General features: G+C 43.8%; 1 protein-coding gene across 7 annotated transcripts in view; it reads right to left on the bottom strand.

Annotated features, from left to right (window-relative positions):
• RABL3 (RAB, member of RAS oncogene family like 3) overlaps window positions 1–21,937 on the bottom strand; it is a 48,699-nt gene that overhangs the window by 15,938 nt on the left and 10,824 nt on the right. For 5 of the 7 annotated variants that reach the window (XR_014787916.1, XR_014787918.1, XR_014787919.1 and 2 more), the window contains exons 3-6: window positions 20,601–20,730; window positions 16,751–16,865; window positions 10,815–10,965; window positions 3,226–3,297 (exon numbers count right to left, since the gene is read on the bottom strand). Coding sequence is in view for 2 of the 7 variants with exons in the window: in XM_084835377.1 (XP_084691503.1) it covers window positions 3,226–3,297; window positions 10,815–10,965; window positions 16,751–16,865; window positions 20,601–20,730 (468 nt within the window). In the remaining 5 variants the exon portion in view is untranslated. Of the gene's footprint in view, window positions 1–220; window positions 294–3,225; window positions 3,298–10,814; window positions 10,966–16,750; window positions 16,866–20,600; window positions 20,731–21,937 lie in introns of all 7 variants that reach the window. The other 2 variants (XR_014787915.1, XM_084835376.1) reach the window with 1 other exon arrangement.

The raw sequence follows: 21,937 nt of genomic DNA on the forward strand, positions 1-21,937 counted from the left end.
CTGTAATGCTGAAAGAGAGCACTTGAGAAGTATATGACAAATGATCATTTTACCAGATTTGAACTATTTAAGCCCACATCTGGTAGGTGTCAGCTGTCTCTAAATCTCATGATGCTGTACTGCATTGTCTTTTTTTATGTGGGTGGGCAGACTGCCCCACCAACAGAACCACTGAAAACAGGCTGTACAGGTAAGACAATCTCTCTTTCTCCATTGATACCAGGATAGGGCAGTCTTGATTGACAGAATGTAGAAAAGCAATCCATTCCCAGAGTAGGAAAGATGTTTGATAGCTGAAAGAAGAATGTTTTTATGTTGTCTCATTAGTCAAGGCCCTATTAGCAAGTTTAAAAATCTAAAATTTCTATGACTGGTTTCATCCAGGCCATAAATTCTAGGTGCACTTGATGCCAAGAGATGTTGGGTTGCTGTTGCCCCAAGTATACACTGAGGACCTGGGAGGTGAGGCAGACAGATAGACTCTCTCAGAGTAGATATGAGAAGAAATAGTGCCCTCCCCTTCTTCACTGTCTCCCACTACGATAGCCACACACAGAGAGGCACTGTCTGCCACCATTCTGACGGTCCCAGAATAGGTGGTGGGTGTTGTATGCAAGAGAGGGTCTGCTTCTGAACTCCAACAGCCACCAGAGCCATGAGAAGGGCAAAAAAGATCATATCTCCTCCCTTCTGTCCTTCCAGTGAGACCTGCTGCATGCTTTCCCTGCTACGGGGGTGGGGGGAATGGAGACGAGATGCAAGACAGTCAAGTAGGCCACTTCGACCAGCTTCTCCCGCTCTTCATTCTTGACAGTGGTTTTTCCACTGCAGGGGCTATGAGGAGGCCAGGTGCTAAAAAGCAGAATGGGATGGGCCGCTGCAGATCTTCCTTCTCTCTCATTCTGTCAAAGGTGTGCATCTACCCTGCTACAGATAGGGAGCGTGGATGGGGAGGCAGCAAACACAGGAAGCAAAGTGAGAGGCTGACACGATCACATTTTACCCTAAGGCTTCCCTTCCAGTCTAAATTGTATCAAAGGTTGTGGAGGGGGGGGAGCCCTGAATTTTTTTTAGTCTGTTTATGAGCTGTCACATTGCGAATCAGACAGGAACAGTCTTGATAGCTGAAAGGAAGCCCTTCCCCTTGGTTTTTTTTTGCAAAATGATCTTGTCTGCTGACCAAGAGAAGAGTGCTATCCTGCCAATCAAGACTGCCCCAACCCCAGAGCCACTGGAGAACATGAGATCAAGCATGATTGCAAGCCAGGATATGTGTTATGCTGGACATGTGCAGTTTAAACCTGTAACACTGTTTGTATTATTAAAAAACTAGTAATTGACAGGGTTGGGCAACTTGTAGGCCAAACCATCTAGAGGGCCACAACACCCATCACTCCTCAATTAGTAATATTGGTTCATATATCAACACAGTCTAAGAGTAATTGTTCGATTACTCTATTACCAATATTTAGTAATAGTCCTACTGTCTGTTTGGATCTTCGCAATGGCCTCATTTGAACTAGCTCATAAGAACAAGCTACAGGGAGCCTTGAGCTCGCATCCCCCCCTCTCCTTCTCCAGCATGGCCATGAAGAGGAGTTTGGAAACTTTCACTTCTGTTTTAGATTAACTGAAGCTTGTTTTGATGTCTGAACCTGAACAAACTGTGGGTTATTTTAATTAGGGTTTGTTGAAGCTGGCTTAGTTAAGATTAACTGCAAGTTAAGTTTCAGTTGACATACTAAACTGTGGTAAATCTAAAATGGAAGCAGACACTTCTGATCTTCTCATCTTCCGGTGTGGCATTTGAAGGCAATTTTTACAGATTTCCAAAATTAAAACAAAAATACCGGGAGCAGCTTCTGCACATATAAGCCAGTAAGAAACTAAATGCCAGAGGGCCTAGGTTTGAAGATGCCTTAACTTCTAGGTTTCCTTCTACTTCTTTGGAGGACTGGTCAGCTCAATACTGCCAGCACAGCAATGAAAAAGCACTCTGTGTTCTTCATTGTTTCCTGCATACAGCTGTCACATAGCCACACAGATGGAAAATCCTTAGAGCTTTAATTGAAAATGCAGAAGCAAGCAGATTGAAAAAGAACTGGTCTGTGACTCCTTGCATATATAACTTCCTGCCTGCCTGCAGTCTGTGCATGCGTAACAAACCACTTCCTGTGTGTTACTTGCTCTGGCCTGATCTCCTGCATTACTTCCTGGCGCTGCTTGGACTCTTCTTCATCTCCAGCCCTGCCAACTTGCCTATTTATCACCTTCCCAGCTTGCTGTCTGCCTGATCATGAAGTTCTAAGTCTCAGCTTAGAATAGGATGTCTCAGCCTAGCCCTCTCACCTTCTGGAGTTGGGGTAGATTGAGTTTGAGTAGTACGGGTAATTTAATAGCATGTGCAATTCAGATGAGGGTACACAAGTCAAATGTCCTTCCACTTCTATGATTCTATGCTCTAAAGCAGGCATTCTCAAACTTTCTATCACCAGGGCCCTCTTGAGAGAGCTGAAAATGACCGAAGTCCACCAGTCACAAAATGGTAATTCAGGGTCAGAGCCAGTCATAAAATGGCTCCAGTAGAAATGGAGTTTGGCATTATCAGCTGGCAGTTACTGATATAATTTTATATTGATACCTAATCCCTCTTTGGAAAGTGCTAAATTCTTTGCCACAGCTATTCCCTTGTAGTGGTTCAGCTTTCCCATTGGCTCTGGAGGTATCATAGCTTCCCCATTTCAGGCAGAATTTGCTGACAGAGGCTCTAAGTAGAGAATACTTATTTTATATTGTTTTCCTCTCTCCCCCTAATGCCTTTTGAAGTACTCTTACTCATCTCCTGTCATTTTGTCTCCCCTTCTTTCACACTTCCTTCACACCCTATCCCCAACTGCCAGTTTCTTCCATCGTGCACCTTTTACATTCACTTTCTTGAATAACAACTTCCCTCTCTTATCCCATTCCTCTTTATTCCAGTTTCTTTAAAATTTATTATTAAAAATATTAGCCTTGCTCTCTAACCAATTCCCATTGCCACACTTGCCTATGCAGTATGCATGGTGGGGCCATGGCACAAGGCGGCAAAGAGGCACTGGGCAGCCTGAAGCACTGAGACCTACCTGAAAGTAGGCTGAGACCCACTGGTGGGTGCCAACCCACAGTTTAAGAAATGCTGCTCTAAAGAATCAGAAGACAAAAGATAAACTTAAATGAAAGACTCACCTTATCAAAGAATCTACTGAGCTTGACAGCATTGGAGGAGCCAGCAGCCAGGTATCGAGGACTAGTGCAGTCCTGAAACACACAAAAAGCCCTCACTGAAATCACCATCCCTAGGATGCAAAGTGGTTCTGAAGTACAAGACATAAACCTGTATTCAAACCGAGGCATAGCTGCAATGGTTGCATCTCACACAAAGTAGTATTACTACATAGGGAATCAATTCCATGTAGGAAAGGCAGGGATCAACAAATTGTGTCCAGGCTTGGTAGCCCACAGGTAAATATTAAAAGTGTCCCTGGGCACATGCAGAGTGCCTTTCCCTTTCTACTGAGAAAGTACAACCAGCCCTAACCCTTCCACAACAGAATTAAGGAGAAGAGCTTGTGGCATTACTTCCTCTAGGTCTGAGTACATTTCTTTTTAGAAATGAAACACTTCCCCAACTTCCCTAGCAAGTTTTTCATATTTTATTTTATTTATTTATTTCATTTCATTTCATTTCTATACTGCCCAATAGCCGAAGCTCTCTGGGCGGTTCACAAAAATCAAAACCAAACAACACACAATAAAACAATTTAAAATATATAGAACATTAAAACCACAATATAACAATACAACCACAATAAAACCTAGCAGCAGTGCAGGAGTTTAAAATACAGATTTAAAACAGCAAAGCTAAAAATTTAGAAAGCTAAAATGCTAAAATGCCTGGGAAAATAAAAAGGTCGCCGAAAAGAATACAATGTAGGTGCCAGGCGAACCTCACTAGGGAGCTCATTCCAAAGCCGGGGTGCCACAGCAGAAAAAGCCCTCCTCCTAGTAGCCACCCACCTCACTTCCTTTGGCAGGGGCTCACGGAGAAGGGCCACTGACGATGATCTTAAGGTCCGGGCAGGTACATATGGGAGGAGGCGATCCTTCAGGTAACCTGGCCCCAAGCCGTTAAGGGCTTTGAATGTTAACACCAGCACTTTGAACTGGGCCCGGAAATGGACTGGCAGCCAGTGCAGCTGGAAAAGTACTGGCGTAATATGAGCTCGCAGGCCAGTCCCTGTTAACAATCTTGCTGCCCTATATTTAATTAGAGAACAGGCTCTCTTTCCCCCCAAAATCCAGTACTATTCTCCCCACAAGTCAATTTCCATTCATAATACTCCCCCACGGCCCAAACTCTTTTGCAATAGGCAGGCTCTTTATTCTGTGCACTCACTCCACATTTATTTTAGGGAACTTAAGCATGCCTAATCAACACATGGGATCAGACTGTCAGCGTGTACACACATCATATGGCCCAAGCATTCTTACTCACCAGGATGAAAATCATCTTTTCCCCAGCATGTTGGTGAGAGATTTTGTCGAGCACTGGGGAAAGGCACATCATCATGTGATGCACACACGCAAACACACGTACTTATTTTGCCATGGCGCCACCAATCACCACTTTCCACTTTGTAAAAGATTTGCACGTGCATCTGTTACTTTATGGCATACGTTTTTTTATTGGATTTGAGACTGGGGGGGAGGCTGCTCTGTTCTGAGCTCCGTGGATTGTTTTTAGTTCGTTTAAACATTTATCGTTCTAAATGTTTAAAATTGTTTAAAATGCTGCAGTTTGCTTGGTGGCATTAATTGTTACAGACACTGATCATATTTGCCTTACCTTTCTCTCATGGGCTCTCTACGGACTTAAAGGTTTTATCTCCATTAATTGCCATAAGTCGCTTGGTTGGGAGGCCACAGCTGTGTTGTTTTTTTTATCTTTTACAGCCTGAAGTTTTAAAGTTTTTAAAGCAAATACGACTTGGGGCCTTGTTTTCTTTTAAGGAGTGGAATGGACTCTGAATTACAAACCCCTTCCTTTTCTTAACTTTTAATTTTTTAATTCTTAATTTTAATTGTTAACCCTTTTAACCCTCTTTGGGTAATTTTTTCTGGCCTCTGCTGAATACTAAGATATTAGAGGAGCTGAGCTAAACAACTCTATAATCATACCTAATAACAGCCTAATAACAGCCGAGACGGGAAAACTTAAAAGATCCAGAAGTCTGGAAGATACTGTGGTGCTCCCAAGTACTAACCAAAGCAGAATGGAGAATTATTTTCGGCCAGTGGAAGCCAAGTCTGACCCTGAGAAATTAGCAATTCCAGTTCGGAAATGTTTTGACATTTTGTGCTCAGAAGTGATTGTTCACAGATCTGAAATGGAGGCTGGCAAGGCTGGCAGCATGCCTCCCCCTTTTTTGACCAAACAGAAATTGACCCTTGGGACAGCAGATCTCCTGGTGGAAAAACGTTTGCTGACCAGCCAGACAGTTCAATCTATTTATAAACGGCTAGATAACATAGTGGAGAAACTGGATTGCCTATTCAACAGGCACCCCTACATCCATGTACTCCCCAATATCCATCTCCAGGAAAGGCAGGGAGATACCAAGCAAGCACCCCATAATAATTCACTGAAGGGCAAAGAAACAGGAACTTCTGCCCACTCAAGCAGCTTAATACTGAGACCATGTGAAATTGTTGTTCACCTTCTGCCATATAAGGGCTCACATCCAAACTGGAGTTCTGTGTTTTGGGTCAGACAACATTTGAAACTACTACTGGGCCCTGCTTCAGGCAATATAGATTTAAAATCAATCAAGAGGCTTCTCAATAATGGACATGCCCTAAAGATCCTTTTAATTTTTAGCTCCCAAAGAATCCCAGCACTGATAATGGAGAAGAAAGATCAGCTAGCCCAGAAAGGGGTGCTCCCTCATCGGCACTTTAAAGACACAACAGTAAGATCCCTGTTGGTACCTAAAAAAGAGGATATGGGTAGAAAATCTTTCTCTCATCTTTCAGCCAGAGCCATTTTCAATTCATGTGGCTGTAATGACCTAATTCGGTGGGATGAACCAATCACAGTGCCCACTGGAGACATAATAGTATTGGAGGAAAATCTTAAGGCCCCTATTCAAGCAATATCAGATTGGAGACAACCAGCTCCTAAGCGCCCAGCTTTAGATTATTTGGACTGGACCGAGCCAGCAGAGGAAGATCTGATAACCACCTTCCATAAACTTCCTGATAAGGAACAATGTAAAATCAGGAAGAAGTTAGAAAAATTACAGATCAAGCTAAGTCAAATACAGATGTTTAATCAACAAAATACAGGGGGATCTGTTGTAAATCAACCTTCTCATCCTAAAGTGATTTCACCTAAATTTAGAGTTAAAAGAGAAGGTAGAACTAGAATAGATAAATCCATGGATGTAGAGCTGCCCAAAGAAGATGTCCCTATGCAAACAACAGAAAGGAAGGAGGCACTCGAGATAATTGGGGAGACAAAGTATAGACCTCTCTGAGAGAAATAGAAATTATCTCCAGTCAATACCTATCAGCGAGGGGTGGATGACTTATAGATATATGGAATCACAGGAACTGGGTAGCGGAATTTCAAACTTGCAACAAATACCTGATATGAATGGGTATAAGCATATGGGACCAGCCAGGGTGCCTACTAGCAGCGTTTTTTGAGACACTGCGGGTCTCCTAAACAAGATAGACTAATAGTAAAACAGCCTGAATCTTTATTGCGTATTCTATCTTGGAATATGGCAGGCTGGACAAACAATTTTATTGACCCTGAATTTATCCCCTATATGCAATCATTTGACCTGCTATGTTTACAAGAAACTTGGCTCATAGATGTTAATGATGTCCATCTGCAAGGTTTTAAAATAGTGGCCCTTCCAGCTCTAAAAACATGTAAGTATGGGCGTGGAAGTGGAGGCCTGGCTGTCTTCCCCTCTATAGATATACGATTAGATATAGAAGACTTAAAACTAACAAATAATGGATATATTCAGACGGTACACAGTGAATGTTCCAAGAGCCAGCCCTATTATTTGTCTGAATGTATATAAGCCTCCCAAATCTATAAATCAGCATGTCAAAAATGTCTGGCGGGATCTGGAACAAGTGCTACTATGCATTGAGGAAGCATTCCCAAGAGCAGATGTTTTGTTATGTGGGGATTTCAGTGCTCAAATTGGTGAAAATAATGAACAAATGAGTAAAGTTACTGTCTTAGATAATGTTAATATCCCAGATAGACACTCACAGGACAAGTCCATCAACAAAAATGGGCAAATACTCCATTCTATTGCATATAAACACCAGTTACAATGTTTAAATGGAGGGCCATTGGATAGGACAAATGGCCACTATACTTATTTAACCCAGAATGGGGGCAGCGTGGTTGATTACATCTTTGTGTCACATAATATTTATTCCAAAGTCCAATCCTTTTACTTAGCAGAACGGACATATAATGATCACTTTTCAATGGTCACAGAGGTAGGCAATATAAAGATCAGTAAGCAGCTTACCCTTCACATCCTATGCAAGGCACCCACATTGGGGAAAGACGTATTAGATGTATTAGACGTAGGGGAAAGACGTATTAGATTATTACCTGTGGCAGATGAAATAAGGCAAATTCTGGGGAATCAAATTATGATGACGCTCAGAGGTGAATTTACAAATAAGGCAGGTAATTTACCTTAGCCTATAATAGGCCCTGCTGGAAAATCTAAGGCTCTCTTTGGTAAAATCTGGACATCAGAAGATGAAACCCTGCACACAATCCTGGTTTGATGCAGAGTGTAGAAGTAGCAAACAGTCCTTGGTAAAAGCAGCTAGATCTTTAAGGACAAATAAATCTGATGATCAAATTAGGAGGTTTTTAACACAGCAACGTGCATATAAAGATCCCTTAAGAGGGAAAAAGGAAAGTCATGCTAATAAATTTTGGAAAGATCTTGGGCAAGCCATTATTAGTAAGAATAAAAAATATTTCTGGGATCTCATAGCATGTGGTCTTAAACAAATTTAACCAGTGGTGGAGGGCCAAATACCAATGGCAAAATGGGTTTTGTATTTTGGAAATATGTATAAAGGTAACTCCCAAGAAGGTCAAGCAAGGAGGTCAAGTAAGGAGAAATAATTGTTATCTAAACAATAGATAAGTCAGTTCTAGAAGTGCTACCTATGTGGCCCCGTTAGTGAAGCAGAAGTAAAAAGTTTCATAGGAAGACTCACTTTAGGTAAAGCCCCTGGATGGGATATGCTGCCACCTGAAATATTTTGTATGGATCCAGAGTGGTGGGTGCCAATCCTGGCAACACTGTTTACATAAATTAATACAACTGCAATATTGCCAGCTGGCTGGACATCTAGTATCATAGTTCCAATTTATAAGAAAGGTGATTGTTGGGATCCTCAAAATTATCGCTCAGTAAGCCTCCTTGATGTTCCTGCTATATGCACGACACCTTCTAGATAAATTGGAACAATGGGTGGAAGAGCAGCAGATTTTATCCCCAGTGCAGGCTGGCTTTCACAAGGGGCATAGTACAATTGATCAGTGCTTTTGTCTTGAATTACCTCATCCAAATATATGTAAACGGGTCATGAAAAAAGTTATATATTGCATTTGAAGATTTATCATCTGCTTTTGATTCTATACATCGACAGCGCTTATGGGAAAAATTAGATGCCAGTTCACCAGATAAATGCCTGCTATTTCTTATGCAGCAGCTTTATTCCAATACTGATGTCAAAATTCAAATTGGTATGGTGAGTGCCTTTTCAGACCCTATTCCCACAGCAAGGGGTGTTAAACAGGGTTGTATCTTGGCACCACTTTTATTTAATCTTTATATCAATGATATAACTCAGGAACTCCTCTCCCCCTCCTCCCTCCCCCCCGCCCCGCTGTTGGGAAACAAGAGATCCCAATACTGCTTTAAGCAGATGATATGGCCCTCATTTCCTTGACACAAATGGGCATGAGAAGACTGCTTACCAAATTTGGAACTTATTGTAAACAAGAAGGCCTATTTATTAATTATAGTAAGACTAAAGTGGTTGTGTTTGCCAAGAGGCATTAGCAGCATAAATGGGCTCTGGACGGACACAAGATAGAACAATGTTGCTCATTTAAATATTTGGGTCTTCATTTTGCTGAAAATATCCTATGGCATACCCACTTCAAGGCAATTACATCTTCAGCCACCCACTCATTGGGGCCCATAAAGAACCTTTATCATACTGAGGGCCACCGCTTAGTAGAACCAACGCTAAAAGTCTACACCGCCAGGATTGTATCCCACCTTCTATATGGAGCAGCAATTTGGGGTAGTCATTGCAGAGATTAACTTGATGTAACCCAAAATAAGTTCTTGCATCTGCTTTTGGCAGTAGCACATAGTACACCCAGTGCGATATTAAGGAGTGAACTAGGTCTTCCCTCTTTAAAAGCATGCATACACAAATCTGTCATATTGTATTGGAAAAAGCTATTATTGGTGCCAGATTATTATTTAGCAAAACTGTGCTTCTTCAATCTACAGAATAGAGAAGTTTGGGTACAATCATGCAGATAGTTGATGCGGAGCTATATGATGATGCAATATGCATCTGCTGGTAAGATCCGGGACATAATCTTTGTTGAAGATAATAAGAGAGATTCTGAATACATAAAGACTTGTAAGTCTGCTATTTGGTATGCCAAAATCAAGCTAGACCATAAAAGGGCCACCTATCTGTGGGAACTAACCTTCTTCCCTGTAAGGCAAGCTCAGATTTCAACTGATGCCCACTGAATACCTGGCTGGCAGATTTTCTAATAAGCTGGCAAAAGATCGTTTCTGTGTATGTTGATTAGGCCAAATCAAAGATGTAGTGCATTATATTGTCCGTTATATAATTCACCTAGGGCTAAGTTCATTCTCCCTTTTCAGACCTCTCTAGAAGGCCTATCCGATGATCAGATGGCTGCTGGCGGACATAGACAAAATTGTCAGTTACAAAGTAGCTCTGTTCCCGCTAGCTGCAAAAAAAGTTACGAGTGGCCTTTCTGAATCACATTAGTGACAAAAGCTAAAGGGAGTTTCGTTTTTTAAACATATGCTTAAAATCTGTTGTTTGTATTTCCAAGGCTCTATTGGTGTTTTATTGGATTACTGGTATTTATGGCATACACACAGTTTTTGACTTGTGTGATGAGTCCTTTAGTGTGGCTTAACTCTGTGTGAAAGCCTCTGAAGAACATAGCTTGACATTTGTGCACACTGGATTTTTCTTCAAGGTCAGATTTGTTTTGTCTCACATCTGTGGAGCAACTCCTAGAGAATCCCTGCTTCTTGGTGGGGTGCACACCTTTTCCCCCCATATCAGTGCTGTGAATAGGAATAATGCAGTTTGCAACAGGATTTATCTTACTCTCTCTAGCCCTGTTCAGGTGTTATGCCTGAAAAGAGTACCTTGCCTAGTTCCTCACCTTTCTGCATTCACTAGGGAAGTCTGAAGAGGGTTTCTACTTGCATTCACTTGAATGATCAGGAACTTTGATAACACAGGGATCCTGAATGTGCAGGAACCTCCCTGCTCAACAAGTACTGAGCAGGTGGGGACCATTATGCACAGATCCATGCCCTTTACGTCTACTGCTCTGCTTTTTTTTTCCTCTTGAAAAAAGGTGTTTATGCCCAATAAAGCAAACTTAACCCAAACTGACAAAATAAAGTACAAGTACAAACCAGATTAATTTCTTCTGCACTGAAATCCTCAGCAAGGAAAGCAGTTCTGGTCAAGACATCATTGCGCTTCATCTCTGAGATCTGGTCCAGTTTCGTCCCTATAACAAGCAGCGGAATCTGGTTATCAGCAAACTGCTCACGATCATAGTCCCTATGTGGCAAAAGGAGGACATGTGTATCAGAAAACAACATTTTCTACAGATCACCAATGATGTTGACATTAATTGGAGGGAAGCACTTGGAAATAGTGTACTGAAGTGTATACAAGGGCTTTTTCCCCCTGGAACTAGCAGAAAATATTTAGGAAGTATAAAAATAAATAGACTAGCACATGAGAAGAAAGTCAGGCTAATAATACAGAAGATCATAATAGTGGATAGACGATTGCTGTTAGTGGATACTCAGCTGTGCAGTTCACTGGATAACCAGTGATTTCAGTCCCAACAGTATCTGACTGCATCCGATGAAGTGGGCTCTAGTCCATGGAAGTTTATGCAATAATAAATGTACTAGCTTTTAAAGCAAGGGTGGGCAACATGCAGGCTGCATGCAGCCCCCGCTGCCCCCTCCCAAATTATAAAAAAAGTCTGACCCTTTTTTTGACACTTTCAGTGCTTCAAAGCACTATAAAAATGGCATAGATGAAAAATCGTAAAATCCCTAACTAAGGAGGAAAAGGAAGGAACAGATAGGGGGCATGGTGGTGATTAAAGACAAAAGGCAGAAACATTTAGGAACACATTTTACTCCTAAAAAGACATTGAGGAAGGTGACAGGAGTAGGGAGAGATGGTTAGCAGCAACAGATCCCCTCAGATTAGATAAAAGACATTCTGTAGAATGAATAAGGGAATTTTGTATGTGAGAATTTATCTACTAAGACAGCCTAGCCTGTCCATGGTAGGGGAGGACACGAAAATATCCATGTCTTTATTCCATGTCTATGATCATTCTAATTATTAACAACTTTAAGATGTCTGCAACACTTTCCAAGAAAATCTCCAAAATGCATAAGATATAAGAGAAAATTTTAAAGTACAAAGAACTTTATTTTAAAACCAGGTAGGTTAAATGTAATGCAGATAACAATTTCCATGTCTCATGGTAAGAAATACAATACTGAAGCGAGAACAAATACCACACAAAGTATAATTTATAGGCAATGTTATTATGAAACAGTGAACATTGTTCGTTATGTGTAACATGGTTCAGTTTTAAAACTTCTCCTCAGAAAAAGTCATATTATCCAAAATGCACTGGCAAGCATTTAAAGTTGTGGATATTAGGAGTGATCACATGTCGAAAATAAAGAGGGGGTTGGATTGGATACAGATTGGACTGAGGTTTCAGCCTGGCTGATACTGCTCATTTTGCAGATTCCAAATTCAGCTGGACTCATGCCAGGGTAAAATTTTCTATAATTGATTGTTATATGGCTGCTGCCACCGCCGCCACTGCCATGAGGCCTTCCCTATGGACTCCTGCCTGGCATTTTTAAGGGGATTTTAATTGTTTTGTTTGTTTGTTTTACTTTGTTGGGGGGGATTTTGTTGTGTTTTTAGGGGTGGGTAGCCTGCCTGATAGGCGGGAGCGAGGGCGCATGTGTCCACCTGATGGAGGCAGTGGGGGGAGTGTTGGGGGCCAGAACATACCGAGGCTGGGCGGCAGGCGCTGGCGGAGCGCTAGGGGCAGGCCATGCCAGGTAAGGGGAACAAGGGAGAGATGTGTAGTATCTGTCCCCTGCTCCGGGCCTGTCCAGAGCCAAAGGATGGCTGGGGGAGGCGTGACCCCATCTTCTGGCCTTCGTTTGCTGCTCTGCAATGCCAGGTCTGTTACCCAGAAAACCTCCCTCATCCATGACATGATCCTGGATGAGGGTGCAGACCTGGCATGTATTACGGAGACCTGGCTGGCCGAGGCTGCTGCTCCAACCCTTGCAGCCATGTGTCCAGCTGGATTTTTGTATGCACAGCAGCCGAGGGCTGGGGATCGGGGAGGGGGAGTGGCTGTTATCTACCGAGAGTCCTTGGTCTTCACCAGATCCCCTCTCCGGGAGACCAAGGTTGCTGAGTGCATGTACTGGAGGTTGGGCCCGAAGGGCAGTCTGGGGATTCTGCTCGTGTACCGTCCACCCCGCTGCACGACTGACTCCCTGGCCGAGGTGCTTGAGGTGGTCTCTGATGTGCGTGTACAGTCCCCTAACTTACTGGTGTTGGGGGACTTCAACGTACATTCGGAGGCCATCCTCACAGGAGCACCTCGGGACTTCATGGAGACCATGGCCTCCTGGGAGCTGCACCATATTCTAACTGGGCCCACCCATGTAGCCGGTCATGCACTAGACCTTGTGTTTGTTTCTGGAGAAGCGGGGAGTGATCTGGAAGTCGGGGGTATCTCCACCACCCCCTTGTCATGGTCAGATCACTATCTGGTGACGTTGGACTTCTCGGTTCCACAACCCCTCCGCAGGGGTGGAGGACCCATTAAAATGGTCCGCCCCAGGCGTCTTATGGATCCAAATGGATTCCTGAACGCGCTTGGGGATTCTCTGGGGCATGCCAACGGCCACTCGGTCGAGACCCTGGTGGGTGGCTGGAATGCCACAATCACTGGGGCATTAGATCGGGTGGCTCCGAAACGCCCTCTCCCCCTGAACAGGGCTCGGACTGCACCATGGTTCAATCCGCGGTTACGAGCTCTGAAACAGGAGGTGAGACGGCGAGAGCGCCGGTGGCGGAAGTCTTGCTCCAAAGACGATCAGACACGGGCTAGAGCTGTATCTTCAGCCTATCACGTGGCGGTGAAGGCAGCAAAAAAGGAATATTATGCTGCCTCCATCGCGTCTGCAGAGTGCTGCCCCAGGAGGCTGTTCCAAGTGGTCCGCAGCCTGGTCGGTCCTGTGGCTCCTGAACCACTGGAGCATTCTAAGGCCTCCTGTGAGGCTTTGGCAAGGCACTTTGCAGATAAAATTGATCAGATTAGGTGTGTTACTCTGCACACTGTGGATACAGTTAGTGAGCAAGAGGCGGCCTGTGGCAAACCAGTTTTGTGGGATCGGTTCCAGCTTCTTCCTCCTGATGAAGTGGACAAGGTGCTTTCATCTGTAAGGCCGACCACCTGCTTACTTGATCCTTGCCCATCTTGGCTCACTATGAGCTGCAGAGAGAGACTGGGTGAGGGGATCAAGGCGGTGGTGAACGCCTCCCTTGAGGAGGGAGTGATGCCATCAGCCCTCAAGGAGGCAGTGATAAGACCGCTCTTAAAGAAGCCCTCCTTGGATCCTCAAGTTCTGAACAACTTTCGCCCAGTCTCAAATCTGCCATTTTTGGGCAAGGTGATTGAGCGGATGGTGGCGATGCAGTTGAAGGCACACTTGGAAGAAACTGATTATGTAGACCCATTTCAGTCGGGCTTCAGGCCTGGGCATGGGACAGAAACGGCCTTGGTCAGCTTGGTGGATGATATGAGGAGGGCTCTGGATAGGGGTGAATGCTCCTTCCTTGTTCTCCTCGACCTCTCAGCGGCTTTTGATACCGTTGACCATGGCATCCTCCTGGACCGCCTGGAGGGGTTGGGCATTGGAGACACTGTATTGCGGTGGTTCCGGTCCTTCCTCTCCGGCAGGTACCAGAGGGTAGCACTGGGAGAGGAGGTTTCGGACCCGTGGCCACTCACTTGTGGGGTGCCACAGGGTTCCATCCTCTCCCCGATGCTATTTAACATCTATGTGAAGCCCCTGGGGGCTATCATCAGGAGGTTTGGGGTGCAGTGTCATCAATATGCGGATGACACGCAGCTCTACCTCTCATTCAAATCTTCACCAAGGTTGGCCGTAGAATCCCTGTCCAAATGTCTGGAGACAGTGAGTGGCTGGATGGGGAGGAATAAGCTGAAGCTGAACCCTGACAAGACCGAGGTACTTTTGGTGGGAGACAAGAGGAGGTTGGGGGATGTCAACCTGGTGTTGAATGCGGTATGGCTACCCTTGAAAAACCAGGTCCGCAGCCTGGGGGTCGTTTTAGACTCCCAGCTGTCCATGGAGGCTCAGGTGTCAGCTGTGAGCCGGACAGTGTTGTACCAATTCCATCTGATACGGCGGCTGTGCCCCTACCTTCCCTACCATCTGCTCCCATTGGTAGTACATCTCCTGGTCTCCTCTCGTTTACAATAGTGTAATGTGCTCTACGTGGGGTTACCCTTGTAGATGGTTCGGAAGCTGCAGCTGGTGCAGAATGGGGCGGCTCACCTGATTAAAGGCAGCCGCTCGCATGATCACATTACTCTGGTGCTGAAGGAGTTGCACTGGTTACCAGTTGTTTTCCAGGCCAAATTCAAGGTGTTGGTTTTGACCTTTAAAACCCTATATGGTTCCGGCCCAGCCTATCTTAAGGAGCGCCTCCAGCAACACCAGACAGGCCGCTTAACAAGATCAGCCTTGGATGGCCTTCTCTCTGTCCCATCAGCCAGGACAGCTAGACTGGTGGGGACGAGGGAGAGGGCCTTTCCTGTGGTGGCCCCCACTCTGTGGAACTCCCTCCCTAGGGAACTCCGTCATGCCCCCTCTTTAATGAGCTTCCGTCGTGCATTAAAAACGTGGTTGTTCAGGCAGGCATTTGGGGTGGGTTAGGGTATTTTAGAAAATGTTTTTATTGTAGAATTTTATTGTTTTATTGTATGTTGTACATCGCCCAGAGTGGCTGGGTGGCCAGCCAGATGGGCGATTAATAAACTTAATAAATCAATAAATAAAATAAATTGTGTGTGTGTGTGCCCGTCTGTCATGTGTGTTGATGTACAATGTTCAAACACAGCCCAAACACCCAGACAAAAAGAACAGGTTGTTGTAGCGTTGAATGTCTACGTAAAAGACTGGCAATAGGTCAACTTGATTTGATTTTTAGCTTTATGACACTATAGTCTGATGATGGAACCAACTGCATAGAAGGGTAGTGGGCAGTAGTGTAATGGTAAATTTTAAACTGCAGGTGCTCATCATGACAGTCCCTAGAGCCCCTCCCTCAAGGAGAGTCCAAACTAGTTCTAGCAGTTTTCATCCCCACCAGGAGAAAATGTTTTGTAAAACTAATGGGTCTAAACTGCCCATTCAAGACCAAGCCACCCATTAATACTTTGCATCACAACAGGGAATAATATCTATGTTAAGTGCAGAAGACAAAAGCCCCCCTTTAGTACTCTTACAATTGCCTCAATTTCTAAAGTTACACAAATCCTGCATGGCCCTTATTTAGAGAATGGCCAGTTAGTTTTATAAAAATGACATTGTCTCTTCTTTCATGTGTCGACAAAAAAAGTTGCATTTTCTATTCTGGCAAAAGCCCCTATTGCTCTCTGCAGCCTCAAAAAGACTCAAGTGTAATAGGGATGAACCCATAATCCCCCACCCAGTTTGAAAATGGTTGCCCTGCGCTTGTGCTGGGCCTTGAAGGAACCCCTGAAAGAAGTCACAGTCAAGATCCTACGCCACCAGCTGGGGAATGACCATGGTAGGCAGTAAACACAAGTTCTGGCTGGACACCAAGGCCAGTCAAAATCTATGCCCCACCCCTTCCCTTATTTGTAAAATTGAATATATCTGTATGTAGTTCTACTCTCACACATATGGGTCACTGCTATTATTCATGCATGAAACAAATGCTATGAATTTCACCCAGCCTTTAAGAGCAAATCCTCATCTGAGAGTTTAACAAACAACAATTTTGCTAGTTGTTTACTAGCATATGGGAGGTGGAGGATTTGCTCTTTAACAGTATATAGACACAATGGCAGACAGACCTGTACTCAGTGATAACACACATTTCTCCCTTTCCACAATCTTACAACTTCTCATCCCGCCATCTTATTTTTAATGTACCTGACAATAAAAGGTAAAAGGGGTACCAGAGAGGTCAAGCTCAACTGGATACTTTGCACACTCACCCATTTGTCACCAAGACTCCAGATGGAGTCACATCTCTGTTGAGAACCTCCAAAGACCATCGATACAAGTTCTGGGAGGACTTCTTGTTTGTTAAGTCGTGTACTAAAATTATGCCTGGATAAATAAAAGGTCATTCATAAATAAAATGACTTCTTAACATTACCAAAAACATACTGAAAGACATAGCAGGTTCGAAATAGGTCAGTCCCCCCAAAATCATATAATTAATTCTGCAAACCCAAGGCAGCTTTAGACTTCTATTTCTCAAATAGCACCCCAATTCAGCCCACCCCATGCACAAAGCATTTTTGAAACCAAGGGGATTTTCTAACAGCAGTTTACGACATGGCAGAATGTTCTTTAAAGAAGAACATTTCTTCTTTAAACTTGGTAAACTGGGAAGCCAGTTCAGCTCTCCATTCTAGTGGTTCCTCTGCTGGGGATCCATTTGTAGTTTTCTGCTGGCAGAGAGCCATCTTGCAAGGTTGTTTGATTTCTTCTTCTGGTAGGCCCGCTTCTTTAACTTTAATTTTAAAGAACTCCAGTAATGTTTTTCCTCTAAGTTCAGCTGTACTTGCCAGTTTGCTTTTTAAGCCCAGTATTTGTGATAAGTTTAGATTTAGAAATCCAATTTTTTAGTTGTTTTCTTGTTTATTGTTGAGGAGCTCACACAACCCACATCTTTCTTCTTGCTCACATGCCCCTCCAGTTACAGTAATTAAAATCAGTAAACTGCTCTTGCAGACATATTTTTCTCCTGACAAAAAACTCATCTATTTTTGCCTAAACTACTTGTAGTTAAGCCTTATAGCCAGGATCCAAAGATACTTTGTATGCCCAAGGGCTTCTGTGTACCTTCTGTGTTTAAGCTGCATAAGAATCTACAGTCATGTGAAAAAGAAAGTACACCCTCTTTGAGTTTTATGGTTTTACGTATCAGGACATAATAAAAATCATCTGGTCCTTAGCAGGTCTTAAAATTAGGTAAATACAACCTCAGATGAACAACAAAACATGACATAGTACACCGTGTCATTATTTATTTTACAGAAATAAAGCCAAAATGGAGAAACCATATGTGAAAAACTAAGTACACCCTTACTGCTTCCATAGGTATGAAGAGGCTAAGTAGCAGCCAGGTGCTGCTAAACAAATGCCCTTGATCATCAGCAAGTGTGACTACCTCTATAAAAGCCGAAGTCTCAGGAGTGTGCTGGTCTTGAGCATTCAGGTGTGTGTTGACACAATGCTAAAGAGTAAAAACATCAGCAATTATCTTAGAGAAGCAATAGTTGCTGCCCATCAATCTGGGAAGGGTTGTAAGGCCATTTCCAAACAATTTTAAGTCCATCATTCTACAGCGAGGAAGATTATTCACAAGTGGAAAACATTCAAGACAGTTGCCAATCTTCCCAGGAGTGGACGTCCCAGCAAATTCGCCCCAAGGGCAGACCATGCAATGCTCAGAGAAATTGCAAAACATCACTACCTGGTGGGGTTGGACTTCTTGGTTCCACAACTCCTCTGCAGGAGTGGAGGACCCATTAAGATGGTCCACCCCAGCCGTCTTTTGGATCCAAATGGATTCCTGACTGCTGCGCTTGGGGATTCTTTGGAGCATGCAAACGGCCGCTTGGTCGAGACCCTGGTGGAATGCTGCAATCACTGGGGCATTAGACCGAGTGGCTCCGAAATGCCCTCTCCCCCTGAACAAAGCTCAGACTGCACCATGGCTCACCCTACGGTTGCAAGCTCTGAAGCAGGAGGTGAGACAGCTAGAGCGCCGGTGGCAGAAATCCCACTCCGAAGACAATCGGACATGGGTTAGAGCTGTAGTTTCAGCCTACCACGTGGCGATAAGAGCAGCAAAAAATAATTTTTATGCTGCCTCTATTGCATCCGCAGAGTGCTGTCCCAGGAGGCTGTTCCAAGTGGTCCGGAACCTGGTCGGTCCAGTCATTCCGGAACTAATGGAGCATTCTAAGATCCCCTGTGATGAGTTTGCAAAGCACTTTGCAGATAAAATCAACTGGATCAGGAGTGCTGTTCCATGCGCTGTGGATACAGTTAGTGAACGAGGGGTGGCCAGTGGCAGACTGGTTGTGTGGGATCAGTTCCAGCTTCTTCCTTCTGAGGAAGTGGACCAGGTTCTTTCACCTTTAAGGCCGACCTCCTGCTTACTCGATCCTTGCCCATCTTGGCTCATTATGAGCTGAAGGGAGAGACTTAGGGAGGGGATCAAAGCAGTGGTGAATGCCTCCCTCAGGGAGGGATGGTGATAAGACCACTGTTAAAGAAGCCCTCCTTGGATTCCCAAGACTTGAACAACTTTCTCCCAGTCTCGAATCTGCTCTTTTGGGGCAAGGTGATTGAGCGGGTGGTGGCATTGCAGTTGTAGGCACACTTGGAAGAATCGATTAATCTGGATCTATTTCTTCAGGCCTGGGCATGGGACAGAAACAGCCTTGGTGAATGATATGATCCGCTGTTTCAGTGCAGTTCTGCACAAAAGACACATCTTGAAACACAGTTTAATTCCTATCACAAAAAGTAGTATGCCAGTCTCACAAATGAACATTTGCCCTCCTGCTTGAGACTGGCTATCAACAACTATAACTCAAATTACTCAAAATGTGTAGATAAAATGCAGTGCAAGAATTCTACATCTACATTAACTTTGGTTTTATTCTTTTTTTTTTACTAGTAACTATACTGTATGCCTTCCCTTGGACTAATCAGTGTAGGGAGGGCGGATATTATAATAGTGTGTGTGCCTGCAAGCAAGAGAGAGAGAGGGACAGACAGACATGGATGGGGACTTAAACAAGTTCAATTTTTTTTGCACTAAAACAATATTTAAAAATTGATTGTTGTAACCAGATCTTTCAGTAGTATTTTTAGGGTTTACTGTTAGAATCTTTGATCTGTAGTACCTCAGATGTAAATTGTTTATCAATGCAGGCAGGTCTTCCCAGTGTATGGCTCATGATGGGATGCAGCAGGTAATTGCAACTGGCTCTGCGCCCAAGCCACCATTTTGCAGTGGGCTCTGCCCCCAAGCCACCATTTTGCAACTAGCTGTGGCTGCTAGATCTCGAGGATCTGGCAAAAAAAAGTAGTAGTAAATCCCATAAACCAAACATCTGTCACTCTGATGTACTTTAAGTATTAGTTGTAAAGGCTATCAAACCAAGAAAGAAACTATTACCTACTCCATCAGGTAGCATCTGAAATGTGGACATTATTAGATTTATATATGGAACTGCACAAAACTATTGTGTCATCCTTCACAAATGGATGGGCGCACAATTTTATTCCCAATATGGTTTTTAAAATATGCCACTGGCTCTAGAGGTGGAGGCATGCAAACAAAGGTTGGAGAGGTATATGATGGAAATGTTTGAGGTACAGTCTTGGGACTGGTTCTTTCCAAATCTACAATTCCATGGACACAAATGATAAATGAGCTAGAGGCTCTGAATGGCCTTATACCCTGGAGGAACTTTCACACTCTTGCATCTCTCTCTCTCTCTCTCTCTTTGTGTGCACACACACATGGATGGCATCATCACACATATACACTAAGGCAGAGAGTTGATAAATCCATAAATCTAATCTGTTACACTCAGAAAATATGATAAAGAAATTTATCAGAGTTGGCAAGTATATAGTATCTTGAAAAGGAGAAGGAGGGATCATATCTAAATTCAGCCTATTAAGGAACTCTTGTTTAGCATCAGAAACTCTTCTTTTGCAACATTTCTGAAGCATGGCACGCATGAACCAAATCAACAAATGTTCTGCAGAGTGGAAGTAAAAGAAACATATCTTACAACATGCATATATTACCATTAACTGAGTTGTAGAACATGACACGTGTGCTTTTCATGCTACTAGCACTGCCCACAGAGCCACCAACATCCCATAATTCAATATAATAAATCTTCTCTTCAGGAGTTCCTTCCTTGTAGTCATGAATCTGACAATAAAAACCAGAAGTAGGAAGTAAATAGAATAAGACAGTATTAATTTCTGCTTAAAGGCATATGGTTGCAAACAAGCAATCTAGGGCTCATTACCTTGCATATAACAACTACGTTTATACAGTGCTATCAACTTTTAAAAGTACCTTTAGCAAAAAGACAAGCCTCTACCCCAAGAAGCTTAATGGGAACAGAAAACTGGACTTACTATGAAGTGGTGTTCTGGTCAGCGAGGGATGGAGCAGACAGGAAAGGGTTGTCTCCCACCTCCATGGAAGGCAGAGCCAATCAAGCAGACTTCTTGCCACCCGGAAGGAGAGGAACCTCTCTCAGTTGTCAGGCTTGCCTCAGCTTAGGAAAAAACTAGTCTAACTGAAAAAATTAACGAACAACTTTGAAGGAGAGAGAAAAATGAGAGGACTGTCCAGCAAAGTCCCTAACTAACTATGGGGCACCATGCAAAATCGAATGCACTCCCTGTAACCAACATTGTATGAATAACAATTATTGCCCCTCCTGGCTAATAAAAGCTAGCCAAGTGGGTATGATTGGGTGGATCTAGGGTGTGGTGAATGCTTCCCTTCAGGAAGGGGTGGTCTCTGCTATCCTTATGGAAGCAGTAGTGCAACCACTCCTGAAGAAGCCCACTCTGGACCCAATGGTATTAGACAACTACTGCCCAGTTGCAAATACCCTTTCTTAGGAAAGGTTCTGGAGAATGTAGTGGCAGAACTGCAGGCACTCTTGGAGGATACTGATTATCTAGACCCATTTCAATCTGGGTTTTGTCCTGGTTACAGGACTGAATCAGCCTTGGTCGCCATGATGGATGACCTTTATCGAGAGGGGGACAGGGGGAGTGCAACCCTGTCAATTCTGCTCGATCTCCCATCGGTTTTTGATACCATCAACCATGGTATCCTCCTGGATCGACTCCGTGGGATGGGTATCAGAAGCACCGTGTTACAGTGGTTCTGATCCTACCTGCGGGGCCGATTTCAGAGAGTAATATTGGGTGACTATTCCTCGGCCCCTTGGCAATTGAGCTATGGAGTTCCGCAGGGTACCATCTTGTTCCCAATGTTATTTAACATCTATATGAAGCTGCTGGGAGCGGTCGTTAGGGGATCTGGAGCCAACTGCCATCATTATGCTGATGACACACAGCAATATCTCCCTGTGACATCTGAATCAGGAGAGGCT

This window comes from Heloderma suspectum, chromosome 2 (assembly GCF_057233095.1).
Source record: "Heloderma suspectum isolate Gila_16-S chromosome 2, 16-S_ref, whole genome shotgun sequence".
NCBI lineage: Eukaryota > Metazoa > Chordata > Lepidosauria > Squamata > Helodermatidae > Heloderma > Heloderma suspectum.